Source organism: Hoplias malabaricus, chromosome 1 (assembly GCF_029633855.1).
Source record: "Hoplias malabaricus isolate fHopMal1 chromosome 1, fHopMal1.hap1, whole genome shotgun sequence".
Lineage (NCBI taxonomy): Eukaryota > Metazoa > Chordata > Actinopteri > Characiformes > Erythrinidae > Hoplias > Hoplias malabaricus.
In genome coordinates this window covers 7,103,559-7,123,130 of record NC_089800.1, presented here as the reverse complement: position 1 = coordinate 7,123,130, position 19,572 = coordinate 7,103,559, and the positions used below count along the sequence as shown (strand labels likewise).

General features: G+C 40.5%; 1 protein-coding gene across 4 annotated transcripts in view; it reads right to left on the bottom strand.

Annotated features, from left to right (window-relative positions):
- The window catches only part of rims2a (regulating synaptic membrane exocytosis 2a), a 190,394-nt gene that overhangs the window by 160,581 nt on the left and 10,241 nt on the right, over window positions 1-19,572 (bottom strand). Inside the window, exons 3-4 of one of the 4 annotated variants that reach the window (XM_066645209.1) lie at window positions 5,351-5,383; window positions 3,960-4,070 (exon numbers count right to left, since the gene is read on the bottom strand). The exons of the other annotated variants lie outside the window; for them this stretch is intronic. Coding sequence (XP_066501306.1) covers window positions 3,960-4,070; window positions 5,351-5,383 — 144 coding nt within the window. The remainder of the gene's footprint in view (window positions 1-3,959; window positions 4,071-5,350; window positions 5,384-19,572) is intronic. 4 annotated transcript variants of the gene reach the window in all.

Here is a 19,572-nt window from a genome sequence, read left to right as displayed (position 1 = left end):
TGAAATTGAGCCACAACCAATAGGGGAGGACTCTGCTAAAAGTAGGTGGACATATTGGACTGATTGTGTACTCTGCCCAGTATAGCAGAGTCTGAGAAGCTTCATTGTCTGTGAGCACTTATCCAGTTCCAGGTCACAGTGTTTCTGGAGCCCACCAGGAATCACTGGGCACAGGTAGTAACACACCCTGGACAGGGTATTAGTCAATGACAGAGCCCCACGTACTCACCTACCAACATGTGTTTTTGGACTGTGGACGGTGAAGGAAATTGGGGCACCAGGAAGAAACCCATACACACACAGGGAGAACACACCAAACTCCTCACAGACAGTCGCCTGAGGTGGGGCTCAAACCTACAACCCCAGGTTTCTGGAGCTGTGTGACAGCAACCCTACCATTTGCGCCATCAGGCCACTTTTATCTGATATTTATTGAAGAAAATAGTGTTAGTAAAACGGTAAAACTGTTTGTGACAACTCACCGTTGGCTACAAACTTTGATGTCACATTTCAAGAATGTAGCTCACAATTATTCAATAATATATATATATATATATATATATATATATATATATATATATATATATATATATATATATATATAAAAATAGTGACAGTAATGTAAGTACAAGTTCCACATTGCAACATCCATCATTTCTATGCATGATGACAATGACACAAATGCAAGGTGTATATAAACATCTGGTGCTATGAAGGCCTTTATACGCTCATTGAAATCTGACATGTCTGACCTGGTAAGTTACAGTTACATTCATGACATTCATTAAAAAAAATGATTTAAGTGTCTGACCATGAGGCGCTATATGTGCCACTGACCTAGACTTGTAGATTACATTCCTTCCACAACTACAGTGAAACTTACTCACCTCCCGACCTACAATGGCTTTATCTCTGAAGTGTGCAATACAAATTCAACTATTTAAAATGCACACAATGCTGGAGGAAATACAGTCTGCAAAGGGTCAACCACTTACTGTGTTTCCCACTTGGTAGAAGGCATACATAACTAACCGTTAGCGCTTCCTGGCAGGTTTACCTTTTACCAAGATACAGCTTAAAAACCAATATTCATTTTATATGTCAGTTTGCAGCGCTAAATGCTACATGACCCTCCACCCATAATCCCCCAGAGACGCCCACCAATGTCCCACCCATCACTCCACACTCCACCTTGACCCCGGAGCGACTCTGGGCCCTTGGCCCTGAACAGCGGGCAGGCGAGCAGGCGTCTCCGGCCTGGAGGGGCTCCAGTGGATCTGGCAGCAGCAGCATGGCCAGCTGCGACACACAGCCCACATGAAACCATACGCTGCTTTCTGTCTCCTAAGCACATGCGCACATACACACAACACACACAGCACAGACACACCTGCCTCACCTCTCAGCTGACGCACTGCAGCCTGGAAACATAAACCAGACTCTGATACTGACTCCTCATATGAGTGACAGGACCATGACCCACACACCAGACGTTTATGTCACTTCTGCAGGTTCATATGTGCATTCTTTGGGTTTCTGCTGGCCCCGGAGTACTGCTGTCAGTAAGTGTATGATGTTGTGAAGAGACAGCAATACTGATATCTCAAAGAAATATGCCACATCAGAGGTAATACGACGATAATTATCATTACTGTGATAAACAATATCACAGTATTATATACGTTTGAGTATATAGTCACTGTCCATTTAAAACTATGTATCTCCCAAAATAGTAACTTCACAGGTGATGGAAAACACCTTATCAACTTTCAATGGAAGTCAATGTTAAAAGATTTCATTCGGAATCATTTTGGAGCATTTCTATTGGTCCATTCTTAAAGATGGAGATACATGATTTTAATGGCACAGCAACATATATATTTTCATGAAAGTAGCACTACTAATTGTTTAAAGTCTATGTTTCAACTAATCCGACCTTAGACAAAAATGAAATAACACATACTGTGTGCATCATGATGCTGTATTTTTGCCGTATTGCCCAGCCCTTGTGCCTTACATTACATTTATATGGAAAATGCCTTTACTCTATAGCAAGGAAAGCCAAGCACTGTATGTTTCACATCAGTGGTCCCCAATTACTTTTCCTCAAGAGCCACATCAAACCAACAATGCAAAGTCCAGGGCCAGTGTGTCATTCTCATACTATTTCATACAGTACAGGATATGAGTTTTCTTTCAGTAATCATAATATTATTACGATGATTATGATTATTATTAAGTCTATGTAAATAGGTAGGCCTAACTAACTAGTTATTTGATTTTACTCACCATTCAATGAAAGAAGTGGCAGCAGTGGGTTAAAACAAGAGACCTGAAATTGGGTGGTCATTGTTTGGTTTGTTTTTTTTTCTTTTGGGCACCAGTAGCGTTAAGCCACGGTCACACTGGGTTTTTGCATTTCTCTCGGGTTGTTTTTCAATACAAAGTTTGAACTGCCGTACTTGGTTGTAGAAATTTGGCGAGTTCGAATCGCGAGTACAAAGTTCTGAGGGCGGGAGGACGCTGGAGTGTCGTTCTGTATTTGGAACACCAATGTACTTGATGAGTCACCATCTCAATGGTGGGAAAAAGCCATCGCGCTGAGGCTAGTCTAGATGCCTTTTAAAGGCTAAACACCACTTAATGGACCTCGATGAATATTTCACATTATTTTAGTTACTGACATATATAAGTATGAGTTAAAATGAAAATAGCAGCTTAATTTGCTTTAAAACTGACAATTTTATTAAATTGACGGAAAAACCCGAGCTCGCTAAGGAAATTCTTGAACGCAACCGTGACGTCACTGGTGGACAACAGCTGAACAACGCTGCGGTAAAACACCGTTATGACTGACTGTTATGACAGTATCTAGCTAAATAACCAACATTATTCATGACAATAGCCTAGCAATAATGTAAATGTGATCGAAGTCGCACTCAAATTCATCCGACACTATAAACCTCCGTAAAGCAGCTACGTAGCCGAGTATAATCTGAGCCACCGAGTTTAGCGAGTCAAGCTAACGTTAACTAACACCAACTAAAACAGGCGAAGTAAGTGTCCTTACCCTGTTTACCTCCATGTTACAGGGGCTCTTGGACACCTTTCATTGGTGTCCTTACATGCCCATATTGTTGGAAAAGCGCCAGTGAAATGAGCTACAGATAACGGAGTGAGCGGATGGTCCTTTCCAAAGTGCCCGTTTAAAGTTAACAAATTTAGTCAATTTTCTGGATATTTTGGGACTTTTGTGCACAGATGTACATTAAATGATTGCAACCAAAAACAACACACCTTTTCGTCATTTTGCATTAAATTAAGTGCAGCTTCTAGAGTTGTTGTCCACCATCTACGTCACAGGCAAGACACCCGTTAGAGTTTCCGAACACCGTTTGGGGGGGGGGCCAACGGTCTTTTAAACCTTATTCCATGAATTAGTAACAAATAACATGTTTTCTGACTATAAATAAGCACAAGTTAGGAACTCAAATTCCACTGTGTTTATTTGTTTGACACTTTCATATCGCTGGTGCTTAGCCTTTAAATAGAACAAGACATGGGCTGCGACTGATTACGTTTTCCATAAACATGAGAACGTAAGGACACACAAGACCGCATATTGCGAAACAGCTTTAGCCTGGTGAAATGGGTGTGGCTGAGTGTGAGACCAGCAATCAGCGCTGTAAACCCTCCTGCATTTTCTCTCAGCAGTTTCACATCTGAATAGCGCTGGTCTACTAGCAGTAGCAGCGAAAAATAAAGAATTCCATGTGCAAAAATTCGAGGACACAAACCCAATGTGAGTGTGGCTGTGTTGGCGACAGGCCAAAGGTTTAACTCGTGAGGGCCGCATTAGGCCTATTGGGGAACACTGAAATAAATTCAACTGCCACCCACAGGGGGAGTGTACTTTTCACCTGAGCTGGGACAAGTGTGAAGGCCTAAGTTTTACTTACGGTTCCGGCTCCTTCTGAGATTCATTTTGGGGCTCGTTTGTGGACTTTGTCTGTGGCTGAAGAACGTTATTCACGAGCTCCGAAATCCCGCTAAAGGGACCTTTGAACCACCTGCACAGACAAGCAGGACAACAGCAGACTGACTCTTAGTGAGGAAACATACAAGGGCTAGAGCGAGCAGCAGAGGGTTTAAAATGACTGTCACTACCACAACTGAACTACAGCACACATTAGTGTGGGCAGAGAGGAAGGGACCCAGCAGATACAAAAAGAGGAGGCACATCAACAATGCTCATATCACCAGAGAGAGAGAGAGAAGTGAATAAGATTAAACTGTTGGTTGCTGAACTCAAATGTACACAATTTTCCTCATACCCCAAATGTAGTTGATCACTTAAGCCATGAGTTTGGTGCTTGAGCTACACTTCCATAGTTGTGCACTGGAGCGGCAAAGCTAACGTTGAACAGTCATAGAAACAAATTTATTTTAACTGATAGGATTGTGCTAATTCCAAGTCAAAATCATATCAAAGTGGGCTAAAAACATGTTGAGATTTTAGGTAACTTCATACAAACTTCCTCATGTTAATTCTGACAAATTTTGTAGTACTCCTATTAGAACGGACAACAGTACAGCACATAGCTAACAACAATAGCAGCCATTTTGAAGCCTGACTTTTTTTAAGAGCACCAAATCAATTTCAAATCAGAGTTTTATCTTAATAAATATATATTTGTTTTCTTTCTCTGTAGGAGAATATGTTTGTGTGTTGAATATTTGACAAGAATTTACTATTTAAAAATATGCAATAGTTGTTTTGTTACATCATCCTCATAAATTCTGTAGTAAAAATGAAGAATCGTGATTTGGCAGATCAGCTGCATTTAGGGAAATTAAGAGGGAAGTTGGGTATATTTCATTCAGCCAAACCTAAATGGAAGTATTGGTGAAGCCAATTGGTTTGGTCCAACCACCACACACATAAGGCCATGTTTAACACAGAAATAAAGAGATATCAATCACAGTATCTCTCTGGAACTGACAGATCTGGCTGAGAAACAGGTAAAGCAGGACAGACACATCCAGCCACAGACCGGATGAAGCAAGAGGCCGTGCTGAAAGCTCCCTTACACAGCCAAGGAAAAAGATAAGCATTGACAAACTGTAGCCAGCCAATCGCCAGAGAGAGGAGGGAGAAAGAGCTGCCAATCACAGAGGAAGCCACATATAATTATTTATTCATATTTTTATATATATATATATATATATATATATATATATATATATATATAAGATAAAACAAAATAAAAAGAATGAATGAATAAAGCTCAGTGCACCAATGAGAGGGGAGGGTCAAAGCCTGGAGCGCTCTGGGTAAAGAGATACTTACGGCGCTGACTGAGGCTTTGTATCTTCCTTGACCCTAAAAATAAAAAATAAATGACCAAACTCAGTGGAGGAGGGAAACACAACAAAACGACCAAAAAAACTTCAGTTAGGATAAAAATAAATACCTAGTGTGTTTCAACCTTATATAAAGAAAGACTTGGAAGAAGAGAATTTGTACCTTTTGGGAATATAACTGGACTTTAAAACAACTGTTGTACCTTTAAAGGTACATTTACACTGTTTGACCTTTAGTGACAATAATGTACCTCTTCCTTAGCTTTTTTTTTTCTGAGCGTGTATAAAAGAGTACGTTTACAAATAGACTTATAGGCGACATTTGGATGCACAGGAGTGCTAGATTTCTTGTGAGCCTGTATGTATCATATATGTAGCATATTTGTTCATGTTTATTCACTGACCTGTGACAGATAGACAAAATTTAAATAAGAAAAACCATGTCTGGTTTGGATTATATTTGTTTAGCATGGGTCATAACAGCATTGATTTCTGAACATCCCACTCACTTTTTCCCATAGAGATGTGAATAATACATCTACTACGCAGTCACACATGGGTTTTTTTCAGCCACTGCCCAACACAATTGCTTCTATTATAAGTGCATTTCAAGTCAATAGGTTTTGTGTTTCAGCACTCTGTGGTAATTGAGGGTACAGGTGCGGTAGCTAGAGATTAGGTTGAAAACCACTGGAGTATTCTTTTAAAATAAATTCTTAACATAATCACTGAACATGAAACATCAGTACAAAAAAATAATTACACAAATATAATAATGATGACATCAGTATAAAAGGAGCAACACAAAACACATGAGAATAATACAGGAATAAACCAGATTGACATGCAAGTACAGTTAAGATGACAATTCAATTTCAGTATAACAGAAAAAAACAGACAATAAATTAAAATATGAACACATTAATTAAGAACATAGATATTAAAATAATAGAAACAATATAATGTAGCTCCCCTCCCTGGTGGTCTTCCAACCCTCTTCAAACACACACAACTCATCCAAACAACTTAACTTTCAGCCCTTTAAACTGGGGCTAACATGTCATGTTAAAAAATAATAATACTAATAATAATCGTCACATATATAATATTTACTATTACTGATTTCTCTGTATTTCTATGTATTTGTGATAGTGATTCTAGAAAATTCTTCCTTTAATCATTGAAGTGCATAATAATGTAATCATTTAGATGCAGATATTTTTGCTCTATTCAAAAATATATATATATTAATTGTTGAAAATTATCAGGCAATACATTAATTTGTGTAGACAATGTACAGTATATTTATATACAAAATTATATAAATTACACTCATAATGTTCTTACAGCACTCTATAATAGTAATCTCACTATTACCTGCAAAGGGTTAATGGAGTTTTTGGCTGTTGACCATTTATTATACAAATAATCAATGAATAAGCTAATCATACATTACCAGGTCTCAGCCTCAGGCCAAATCTCACATAAACAACTGCCGTAACGATTTGAACAGCACATTACTCATACTCAATAGAAGATACTGCTGTCTATAAAACTCCAAGCCAAGCGTCCACACACAGGAAGTCCTTACTCGACAGAATATATTACTTATCTGAATGAAACTTTGAGGAGAGTATTTCCAATAAAAGCACACAATTTAAGAGAAGCCAAGGTAGAAAAAAAACCAACAACACTAAAACCAGTTTCCTCACATCATTTCTGAAGCAAATGCAGAGAACCCCAACATGGTGCCAGTAAGAAAATTCCCTCAGCTGAACGCCGTTCTCCAAGAAATGGTGTGAATGCCACAGGGGGGAAACATCATCTGAGCTTCAAGCAAAGACACACTACCTGATATCACAAATGAAAACTAGCACCTAGCATGCTAGCTCCTGCAAAATGATACCATCAGCTAGATACAGCAGTGTTAGGGCGTATGATTAACAGAGGAGTGTCCATTCCATCATCTCTGTCCCTTCACTCAAGCTCTGTGTCTCTGAAACACTTAATCCAGAGACGTGGACAAGTACTGCCCTCTCACGGACACAGGAAACATAAGCCACTCAGGTTTGGGAACGTTGGATGTCGACTAAGGAGGATAAAAACACTGATTTTATACCAATGACACATATTTATGGTCATATATAACTCAAAGCAAGTGGTGCTGTTTTCCTCTTGTCTGTATTGATGTTTACCTGACTTTATGACACCTTTACCCAGTGTGAAAAATCTTCTTAAGCTGCCACTATCCATAAACATGGGTTCTCAGAATGCCATACAAGCTAGAACCCTTGGTAGTTAACAGTTAATGTTAGCATGAAGTTAATTACTAACAATAGTGACAAAGGCTAATGCGATAATGTGAAATGTAGCCTATATCAACCAAGGCTAAGAAGCTAACAAAACTTACTAGCATCACCTATTAGCATCATGTGTACTCCAGATGAGAATCACCACTACATATCAAAATGCTCACACATTTGCCACAAATCATGTTCTAAGGTATAACCAATAACCCCTGATAGCAAGCAGATGGTGGACCACGGCTGGTCCATTAAGAGCAAAGATGGAGATCCATGGCGTTTTGCAAAGCATTTTCTGGGCAGACCACCTGTGATTAAACAGAATTTTAGACAAAAATGCCACATTTTAGCACTTATCCATTCATAGTTCAATTAACTATTTTTTCCTTCGATGGGTTTTTTTGTTATTCTTTATAAATAAGATTAGTAAACAATTGTAATCCAGCACAGTGTCAACATTTTCAACATCATATTTTTATATCAGGCTTATACTCATTATTATATGTTGGTAATATTTGTATTAGTTTGTTTTCCAGAATAAAAGTCTGTGAATATAAAATCAGTTTGAAGAGATTAAAAATTAGATGATTAATTATTAGTTATATCATGTGTAAGAGACAGTAATCTGAGTGGTCTGAGGGTCAGTGGTGTGCCAACTTTTTACACCAGTGAACAGATATATGCTCGCTGTCTGGTCAAGTCTCATGTGACAACTGACCTCAAACATCTATAAAGAATTATTCCACCAAGCCTCAGTTGTCTTAAAGCCTGCTTTAGTCAATTTTACCCCAGAAATGTGGTATGACTACTCATATTCAAATAATTTTATTATTATTTTTGTGTATCCACAGGTTTTTCATGAATTTTCTCCATAAATATTAGCCACCTCCAATTCCACCAATCCGTGAGTCTCCCCTTGAATACAGTTTCCTCCGACCCACCAATTCTTTTCAAACTGACACTAATGTAATGCCACTGAGAAATTTGAAGTACCATAGAAGACTGCATACTGCCCAGACATGTCAACTGACAAACACCCGTGCTAGCTATTGCACCATGTGCAAAGATATGGATGAAGAGTAAATGCCATTCTACCCATCCAGAAATTGAGGCCAACTGTGCTTTCTAGAACTTCCAACCAGGAATTGTAACAGTGATCTCCTGATGACAAGTCCCATTCTCCTGATGGGAGTCCCATTCAAAATAATTCTTGTTAGCACTACTTCATACTTTCTGTCCATAACAGAGGAGTAGACCATCGTGTGAAAAACTCCTTGATGATGTGATGACCATGCAGAGAGACCAGAGAGTCATCACAACCCCCACCCCCACCCCCAACACACACACACCCTCCATACACATAGCCTCACATGTCATCATCATCACCATCACTATCATCACAGTCATGCTCAGAGTTGTGGCAGGCCAACCAGCAGCCAGGAGACTACTGATAGCTCCAGATGGGATGGAAACCCATCCCATGGAGTTGTTCTCTCTTTTAACATCACCATGAGCCAGCGGAAAACTTAACTTAAATTTGTCAGTATCTCAAATACTCACCCATTCACTCATGCACTCAAAACTGTGGAGATTTTACACACTCACCCAGTCATTCACACTCACCGCCATGGACAGTTTCACACATCTAATCTAATTTTGGACTGTGGAAATTCACACAGCGAGAAGACACCACTCCTCACAAACGATGAGCCAAGGTGAGGACTTAACCCAGGACCCAGAGAGCTTTGAGCTATTTGGCAGTGACATTATAAGTGGCGACCACGTGACCCGCAACAACTTCTACTGTAAGAACACAAGCCAAGAATACAATTATGCTAAATTAAAATAGGATGGAGCAGCCCTAATAAGCAATTGATCTATGTCAATGTTAAGAGCTTCATAAAAGCAAGAAGATGAAAGAGAAGCATGAGGTATATGCTTTAGATACCGCTCATAAAAGCCATTTCCAAACTCTAATTAAACCTGCCTTAAAAGCCTGCCGGTCTCATTCTCTCCACTGTAATGCATTACCACAAACAGCCAGTCATGGTAAACCCTTGACTATGTGCACAGTGTGACATGTATCAGATCACAGAGAGGACTAAATGCAGAGGTTAACATACAGACTTTTAGTGAGATTGGTGTAATTCCCTTTCAGACGGTAACAAGAGCAGCCGTGATCTAAAAGTTAGTGAAGCAGACTTGGAAAGCAGGAAGATTGGAGGCGGAGGGAGTGAAGGAACAACACTGTCTCCTCCCTCAATCCATGGCTGAAGCGCCCTTGAACAAGGCACCTAACACCCAAATGCTCCCAGGGTGCCGGGGGTAGCTGCCCACTACTCAGGGTGTGGGTTCATGCAGTGGTTCTCAAACTATGTACACTAGAGGATCTTGGAAAATGTACTTAATATTTAGTAATTTAGGAATTATTTATTAGCTGAAAATTCAGAGATTCCATGTGTAAAATACATGTTTCACAATGCAACCTAGTCCACTCATACGTCATATATCATACATCTGCAAGTAGTTCACGTGTCTGTAATGTTCAGACTGTCAGTAGGCTCTTTGCTGTTGTCAGAAGCAGTGGTTAAAATGAACACCTTGAATAAATTGACTATTATATCATGGCTGAAAGTGGCAGATACAAGGAGCAATGAGCCCAACCCTGGTAAATGAAACACACCCTTTGAGACAGAGGAAGATAATTAATGGACCACCCTTGCGAGAGCTGAGGGAAATTGTGATGCAGGCGGCACTGCTAGAGTGTGTGTGTGTTTCAATACAGAGGTCAAACTGCAATGTTGTATAATGACAATAAATCACAAATTTCAGTCTGTTGTGTTTCGCCGTTACAGTGGGTCATCCATCTCTCTCTCTCTCTCTATCTCTCTCCATCACTCTCTCTCTCATTCTTGCTCTCTCTCTCTCTCTCTCTCTGGCCACCCACTAAGCCCTCTGCCAGCAGGACTCTGAGGGTAAAAAAAGTCCTGTTACGTAATGCCAAGCTGAAGCCAACACGGCAGCACAGGGCATAATTACTCTGCAATTAGAGCTGCCAGTGTGCCAGTCCTGTCCAGTCAGCCGACCTCGCAGGAGGCTCCAGAAAACGTACCATCAGCGCCCACCATAATGTCATCCATAGGACATGCCTGGGGTTAAAACAGGACATAGGACTATATAAAATGTGTGTGTGGGTTTCAGCCAGGTGGTATTGGCACTAAAGAATGTATTGGAATGTAATTGGCAATAAATGACTGTAAATACTGCGGTTTGTCAGGGATTGGTTCAATCCCTGGGGAAGATTTGAAACACTCTTGGTGTTCTGAATTGTTCCTGTCGCACAAGCCAGCACAGTCTGTTATTTGATATGACATATCTGGACAGTTTGCATTCTCCTTCAGCGTTGTGTGCTGTCCAGCGAAATTGTGTTGATGCCGGTTTGAAAAGAGGGCGATGTCGCAGAGGTAGCATGTTCTTAACCTCATTCTCCCAAGTTGGGGGATTTTGGTTCCGTGTGTTTGGGGGAGTGACTGGTGACAACTTACAACTGTTGTCATATAGGTGTCAAAATAGCTAAAAACACCAAACGTGTGAAGAATTGCTTCACACTGGAAAATAAGGTGTGAATTATCATTTCCTTGTGTTCTCATGCATGTTTAACTACTGTTTTTCCACACACTGTTGGTGAGTGCTGAAAGCCAAACCTGTATGTTTCCCGCGCAAGTGTTTTTGTATTTTCCGCAAACTGTTCACCTGATACTGAGAAAGTGTGTTTCAATATGCGTCCGAGCCTTGCTGCTTGAGCATGTAACACCATGTCCAGATAGACTTTCAGCTGTACTTGGTCATTCTATCACACAAACAGAAGTCTCAGAGTTACAGTACAATTCAGAATTTCCAACGATGTTTGAGGACTCAATAAAGAGTCTGCCCCATTTACTACAGTAACAGCCTCTTCTCTTCTAAAAGCAGGGTGAGTATATTCAGGGTTTCAAAAAAAAGAGGGTGCAGGATGAAGGCATGGGCAGAAAAACACCTGCACTGATTTTAAAGATTGTTTGGAGGGGGACAATAAAATACAATCCTATTCCTTCTCATTCAACACTTGGCACTAACCAAAAATTAAATACGCTTTAGCTTTAGAGTGTTAAAGCCTGTTATTTCCAGTTCATATCAAACCACAAAACTGAATCACTGTATTGAAACAATATGCAGTCCATTTACACCAGAAAACACATCGTCACGAGAGGAAATGGCAAGATAACTGTGAAATGCAAGCACCACATTTTATCACCAGTAATATACAGTATAGTACACACACAGTAATGTTCAAAAGTTTTAGCCACCACAGATTATGAGATTTAAAAAGCTATTTATTTGAGCAGTAAGTGTTTATCTGCAAACAAACAACCCAACATTAGAATAAAACCCAATAACATTATTCCAGTGAGTGTGACACTCTGTGTGTGAATGTGTTGGTTTAAATTTTTCCAAATATCTCCTCGTGGAGTCCGTATTATTTGAGGTTATCAACCAATACCTAGTTTTATCAGTTAATAAATAATGATTTTAAACAATGTGTGCTGTTGATTTAATAAATTCATGCAAATCAAGGAGAATCTGAACAAAATATTGTTCTTCAAAACTCACTCTCACATACTACTTTACAGAAAAAATATCTTATATTTCTTATTTGTTTTGAATTATTATTTATTTGTATTTTCTGTGATTATATATAACTTTATACATTGCTGGGATCCAAACACTAATGTAGAAATACTTACATTCCATATAAAGGTCTGATTAATAAATCTGTATTGTAATAATTCACAACCTCATTCCTCGCTCTCTGGTGTGGTGATGTTTGACATGTCTGGAGATTTGTGGCTGATCTCATGTAATGTTAGAATTCAACAGCCGTGCAGATGACCTCATCAGAAAGACAGTAACCGTCAGGTGTGTCTGTGTATTCGTGTCGTTATAGGGACAGAAGAGACAACTTTCAGTTTTGTAAAATACAGAACACAAAATAAAACACACCCGGGTCAAAGAAACGTTTCCAAACTGGATGAAGAGATTATAATAAGTTACCTCAACGACTATTCATCGTCTAGCCAAACGCAAAGTGCAAAGTGTCCCGATACTGTTCTCAACAGTCTGACCCCTCGCGTCCCTTTTGCTCAGCCATCAACAGTTTCAAACAAAATCAAACGTCATCAAAATGCACCTTTCAGGGAAGGATTTTAGGGCAAGAACTGACATGAGGGAAGTGCAGATCCCAGACATATTTAGGTTCCAAAAAAAGGATGTGTCAGGGGAATCGAGGACGTATGTTCACCCGACTAAAAGACTTTAGACTAGATGTTGGAACACTGCTATGAGTGATTAGTTTGATTAGTTCTGGATCACAAACACCATTTTAACTCATCTCAAAAGCATTGTATGGCACTTCTGCCATTGCCTGGCATTGGACACTATTATTATACTCTTATAAAGCTGCTCCAGAGGACCTCATGCTATTTATTGATAAGCTGCGTGTACACAACTGAACATGTGTGTCCAGCTTAAAGTAGCTGAATCCATTTATTAAAAGGGGTTTCTATATGCATCTGAGTAATCAACCCACCTGAGGTAATAGATAGCCACCTCAACTCAGCTCCTCCACCTTATTGGAATACAACATTAGCACAACCTCTGCACACTCGCACACACCTAGAAAGAAACCACACACACCAAAGAGCTTTCACAGAACTACACACAAATAAGCATGTTGGAAACCCGATATGGAGAAATGATACAGGGAGTAAATGTGGACTTACTACACGTCCCTATATCCAGCCTGACTGGATCAGTCACCTGATAGCTATATCAACTTCCATCATCAGTTGAAGATGTGCTCCAGTGCAGTACTCAAACAACGTCCCACACAGCCAACCAAGCCTTATGATCGAAACAATGATCAATGCTATGGCTCACACTGAAGCAGCCTGTAGAAACACACTTTATTTATGCATAGGTCCAGGTTTGATTTCCGATTTTGGGAAAGATTTAATGGAATTTTCCATATTTGACGAGTTTTGGGATTCATGATTCTATGGAGCATTATTTAACGACTTGACTTGGAATGTCTTGGAATAAATTAGCAGTGTTAACCTTGGTTTTTAACCTTGCAAATACAAGGTTTTGTCCCAACAGTGATAAAATCACATATTACATTTAGTAAATCATGCTCAATGACTACTGCAGTATTCTGAAGCGAAAAATGTACAAACACATAAGCTATCAAATTGGAGATAGATTGATAGATGACTATGATGTATCTTTATTCCCCCATTCCCACCCTCTCTCTCTCTCTCTCTCTCTCTCTCTCTCTCTCTCTCTATGGTGATATTATGGGATTAGTACGGTCCGGCCCCGGCTGTGGGGCTGGATCTGAGCTTACAGATGCATTGAGTCAATCACCAGCAGTCGCTGACCCCTGCCCTCAGAATCATGTGTAAACAGTGAAGCCTGAGCTCTCTGACTGGTCAGAATAGGCATCTGAACCCAGACCTGGCTCTCATCCACATGCAGGTGTTCGGCTCTCAGCTATACACACCCAAGCTTACATAAACAACTGACCTGCCGCACTGTGTGCCAATCAGCAGCCATTCTAATCCACATCACTGCCGTCAATCACGCAGATGTGCCCATCCCACCGCAGCTGCAGAAAAGCTAAACAGATACGTCAGTCATGGGAATTTAAAGCAGAGCACAAGCCATGAACACTGACCAGACAATACAGGAAAGAAGACCTGCTCCTCATTAGTCAACAACCAGGTGTTAAATATGATATGTAACATTAAAATTAAGAAATAACATTCACTTTGAATCTGGTTTATTCATTAACACTGCATTTCACCACAACTCATTCATTCATTCATTGTCTGTAACCGCTTATCCAATTCAGGGTCGCAGTGGGTCCAGAGCCTACCCGGAATCACTGGGCACAAGGCAGGAACACACCCTGGAGGGGGCGCCAGTCCTTCACAAGGTGACACACACTCACACATCCACTCACACCTATGGACACTTTGATTTGCCAATCCACCTACCAACATGTGCTTTTGGAAGGTGGGAAGAAACTGGAGCACCTGGAGGAAACCCACGCAGACACAGGGAGAACACACTAAACTCCTCACAGACAGTCACCCGGAGCGGACTTGAACCCACAACCTCCAGGTCCCTTGAGCTGTGTGACTGTGACACAACATGCCCTTCACCACTGTGCCGCCCTTCACCAATGGTTTGGAAAATTGGGTTGGTATAGTGTGTTACATAACACTGCTGCCTACCACAAAGTAGACTGGGGTTTAATTCCCAGCTCAGACAGGAACACCAAGCCATGCATACTATTAGTATACTTGACAAGACTACTAACACAGCATTAGCCAATCTCGGCAAGATGGTTTAAAAAAATAAAATGAAAGAAAACTCAAAGGCTATGGCTCTGTCTCTAAACCTTTATTGTTAAGCTAGGGTTAGCATTGCATATGCATTTTCACCAACATCCAAACTGATATATAGACTAAATTCATGGCAAGTGAACACACAAACCCTGCTAATGTCTTTGAGCCGGTAGCATCATATACTCGATAAGAGAATCAATGTAATATAAGCGTAAACGAGGCATAGGGCTTGTCTAATGCAATTGTGCTATATGATGTGATTAGATATTGCATAAACATATGGAGACATTTCTCAAGCTCGCAGCACAATACACAGGTAGTGTCTCTTACAGAGATACCCAACAGGCCGTAGTAGTCACTGCAAACACGGAACAGTGTACTAAAGCACTGAAGGAAGAATGTACTAAAGGAAAAGGCCCTGAGAGGAACCAAGACTTTGAAGTTAATAATCTTTAAGAACCTTGGAGAAGTGTTGAAATGCATCAGCAATTTTTTATTACTTATAATACTCAACATGAAAGGAATGCAATATATTTATTGGTCTAAAAAAGTATGTTTATATACTGGCCTCACCTCCGCACAGCTCAAGAAGACCCACAACCATATATCCCCTTCAAGCTCTCACAAATGTCCCTGCTTCAATCACATGCTCTCTCTCTCTCTCTCTCTCTCTCTCTCTCTCTCTCTCTCTCTCTCTCTCTCTCTCTCTCTCTCTCTCTCTCTGAACTCCTCCCTTTCTCTTGTCCTCTGGGAACAGCAGCAGTGGTGGTGTTGAAACACAAAAGCACGCTGGATATGACCTTTCTGTGGCCACTGAACCACCCCTAGGGGTCTTCCTGCATGAGGAGCTTCATCAAACAATGACCCTCCAATGGCAGATGGTGACACATTCCAGATTCCTATAGAGAGTGCAGTCTATAGCACTGCTGTGAGATACATTACTGGTCAAATGTTTGGACTCATTTACAGAACTTTTGGTATTTTATATACACTGACAGAAAAAAGGGAGTTATATGGGTACACGCCTGTTCACTAAAGCTACAAACAGCATAAATATAGCTTCAAAAAATACAACATTGATTGTAGAGTCCAGTTGTGTTCCCTAAAATGATTAACACTATACATTCTCTTCTCCAGAAGGAGAAGAGTTAAAATACAACATGAAAATCCTGGAGTTCTAATGAGGTGTATGAAATCATGCATTCATTCATTCATTATGTGCATCCACGGTGGGTCCGGAGCTTACCCAGAATCACTGTGCGCAAGGCGAGAACACAGCCTGGAGGAGGCATCAGTCCTTCACAGGGTGACACACACTCACACATTCACACCTATAGACACTTTTTTTTTCTACCCACCAAGGTGTGTTTTTGGACCGTGGGAGGAAACCGGAGCACCCGGAGGAAACCCACACAGACACAGGGAGAACACACCACACTCCTCACAGACAGTCACCCGGAGGAAACCCACACAGACACAGGGAGAACACACCACACTCCTCACAGACAGTCACCCGGAGGAAACCCACACAGACACAGGGAGAACACACCAAACTCCTCACAGACAGTCACCTGGAGGAAACCCACACAGACACAGGGAGAACACACCACACTCCTCACAGACAATCACCCAGAGGAAACCCACACAGACACAGGGAGAACACACCAAACTCCTCACAGACAGTCACCCGGAGGAAACCCACACAGACACAGGGAGAACACACCACACTCCTCACAGACAGTCACCAGGAGGAAACCCACACAGACACAGGGAGAACACACCAAACTCCTCACAGACAGTCACCCGGAGGAAACCCACACAGACACAGGGAGAACACACCAAACTCCTCACAGACAGTCACCCGGAGGAAACCCACACAGACACAGGGAGCACACACCAAACTCCTCACAGACAGTTAACCGGAGGAAACCCACGCAGACACAGAGAGAACACACCACACTCCTCACAGACAGTCACCTGGAGGAAACCCACGCAGACACAGGGAGAACACACCACACTCCTCACAGACAGTCACCCGGAGGAAACCCACGCAGACACAGGGAGAACACACCACACTCCTCACAGAGAGTCACCCGGAGGAAACCCACGCAGACACAGAGAGAACACACCAAAGTCCTCACAGACAGTCACCCGGAGGAAACCCACGCAGACACAGAGAGAACACATCAAACTCCTCACAGACAGTCACCCGGAGGAAACCCACGCAGACACAGAGAGAACACACCAAACTCCTCACAGACAGTCACCCGGAGGAAACCCACACAGACACAGGGAGAACACACCAAACTCCTCACAGACAGTCACCTGGAGGAAACCCACACAGACACAGAGAGAACACACCACACTCCTCACAGACAGTCACCCAGAGAGGGACTTGAACCCACAACCTTCAGGTCCCTGGAGCTGTTGGACTGTGCCACGGTGCCGCCGTGTATGAAATTAAAAATCTACAATTAATTTAGAATACACTTAGGTTTAATTACTAAAGTTGCTGAAGATGTATCCAGTAAATGCTACGATAACACAGGAGACCAGGGGACAATGTCCATGGCACATACAGCCTAATAAAAGAAATATCTGAGACAAGGTTGAACAGGACTAGCATATTAGCATATTTTTATATATTTAGAAGCTAAATGTATTATTAAAACACTAAGTAGTTTATAACAGTATTTAGAATATGCCTTGCCCTGACATTATTATTATTATTATTATTATTTAATTATATGTAACTCAAAACATGCTTTCACAGAAGCCTCCAGGATAAGCTTATCATGCCACACCCACAATAAATTTTTAAATCAATGCAAGTCAGTGACCATTCAGTTTTGACAATGTTAAAATCACCCAGAAATAATGTAAGAAGGCACTAGACTGATGTGGTTAAAGATGCACTGTTCCTAGCATTGTTTACATGGCTAGTTGCTACTCACAGTCTCTAGTTCTCTTTCTGTGTCCATGTTTCAAGGCTGTTATGTAATAACCGAGCTGTACTGTACACAGCAGCACTCCATTCTGTAGCACGCTGTTCCACTCACTGCCTCGAGCGGCTAAACTGTCGCTAAACTGAAATAATATTCCAGCTCCAAGCTCAAAGACAGTTCGCTTCAATCAGAAAAGCTAATGTGGCTAACAACACAAACATCCACAACTTAGCAAATCATTAGTTCTGTTTTTGTTTGGAGTTTGAAAAATGCACTTTAAGCCTAAAGCCCTGTAAAATTGTAGTAAAAGTGTAAAGCATCAAGGAATACATTCATTAGCATTTCACAGATTTTATTGCAGCTAACTGGTAGATAAAGTAAACTCCTCAGACATCTGGTTCATTCCCAATTACTTTGAACTATAAAGTGGAACCTGTTGAATTAATAATCGCCTGTTATTATAACCTTATTTAGGCTAATTCTCATTCATTAAACAGACAAGGTGTAAGTTTATCGATTGTTACCATATATGGGTTTCTAAGTTACAGATATTTGTTATTTTTTTGGGGGGGAAATGATAAATGCAAACTCAAATGCTGTGTTCAGGTCCTCATCGGAAGGTGGTGTATACCAGATGGTTAAGTAGTAAATATGATTTCACTGTGTTCGGGAGCTCCAAAAAGTGATTAATCATTAAATAACAATTAAATGCTTTTTGACCATAATATTAGACTTTTATTTACAGAAAAAATACACAATAAAACGATTCAAATACATATTTGCCCTTTTCTACTGGGAAAAGGTAAAAAGTTACACATCACATCTCGTAAACTCTTGTATCATCTAGAATCCAGAGTTTACCCGTGGTAAATACGACTTTGTTCGCTGTTCGGGTGCAATTTACAAGTCCGAAAATCCGATATCACTCAAATGCAACTTCACAGTGCTGATGGGAAAAAAATTAATATTATTTTTCTAATATACATAATTAGTTATGGAATTATGTAATTACAGTTAAGTATTAAAACAAAACTGGTTTTATGCGTTTTCACATTATGTTTTTACAAAAAAAAATTAAAAAATCATACACCAAAATAAAACAAAAGCACTAGCTCTTCACGAATCATCAAATGGAAACTTATGCCTGCTCCCTCTAGTACAACTTGACCACTGACCACATTCTGTTATAACACCAGCACTTTGGGGGGATAGCCATAATTTATTTAAAGGAACAGCTCAAACAGACATGCTAATATGGCTAACAGAGGTGAAACATGGCGTGTCTTTTGCATCTTGCATCTTGGCAACTCTCTTTAGTTAAATTATGTTATGAATATATTTATACGCATGGCTGTATATTTATTGCTGGCCACATTTGCAGGGTTTTGTTTAGCTATCTCTTTAACTACAAGCTCCTCAAGTGTGCTGCAATATAATACTGTCTCACCTGCCTGTGAACCCAAGCAGATGCCCAAATGGCTTGAAAACTGGTCATGACTAGAGAAGCCACAA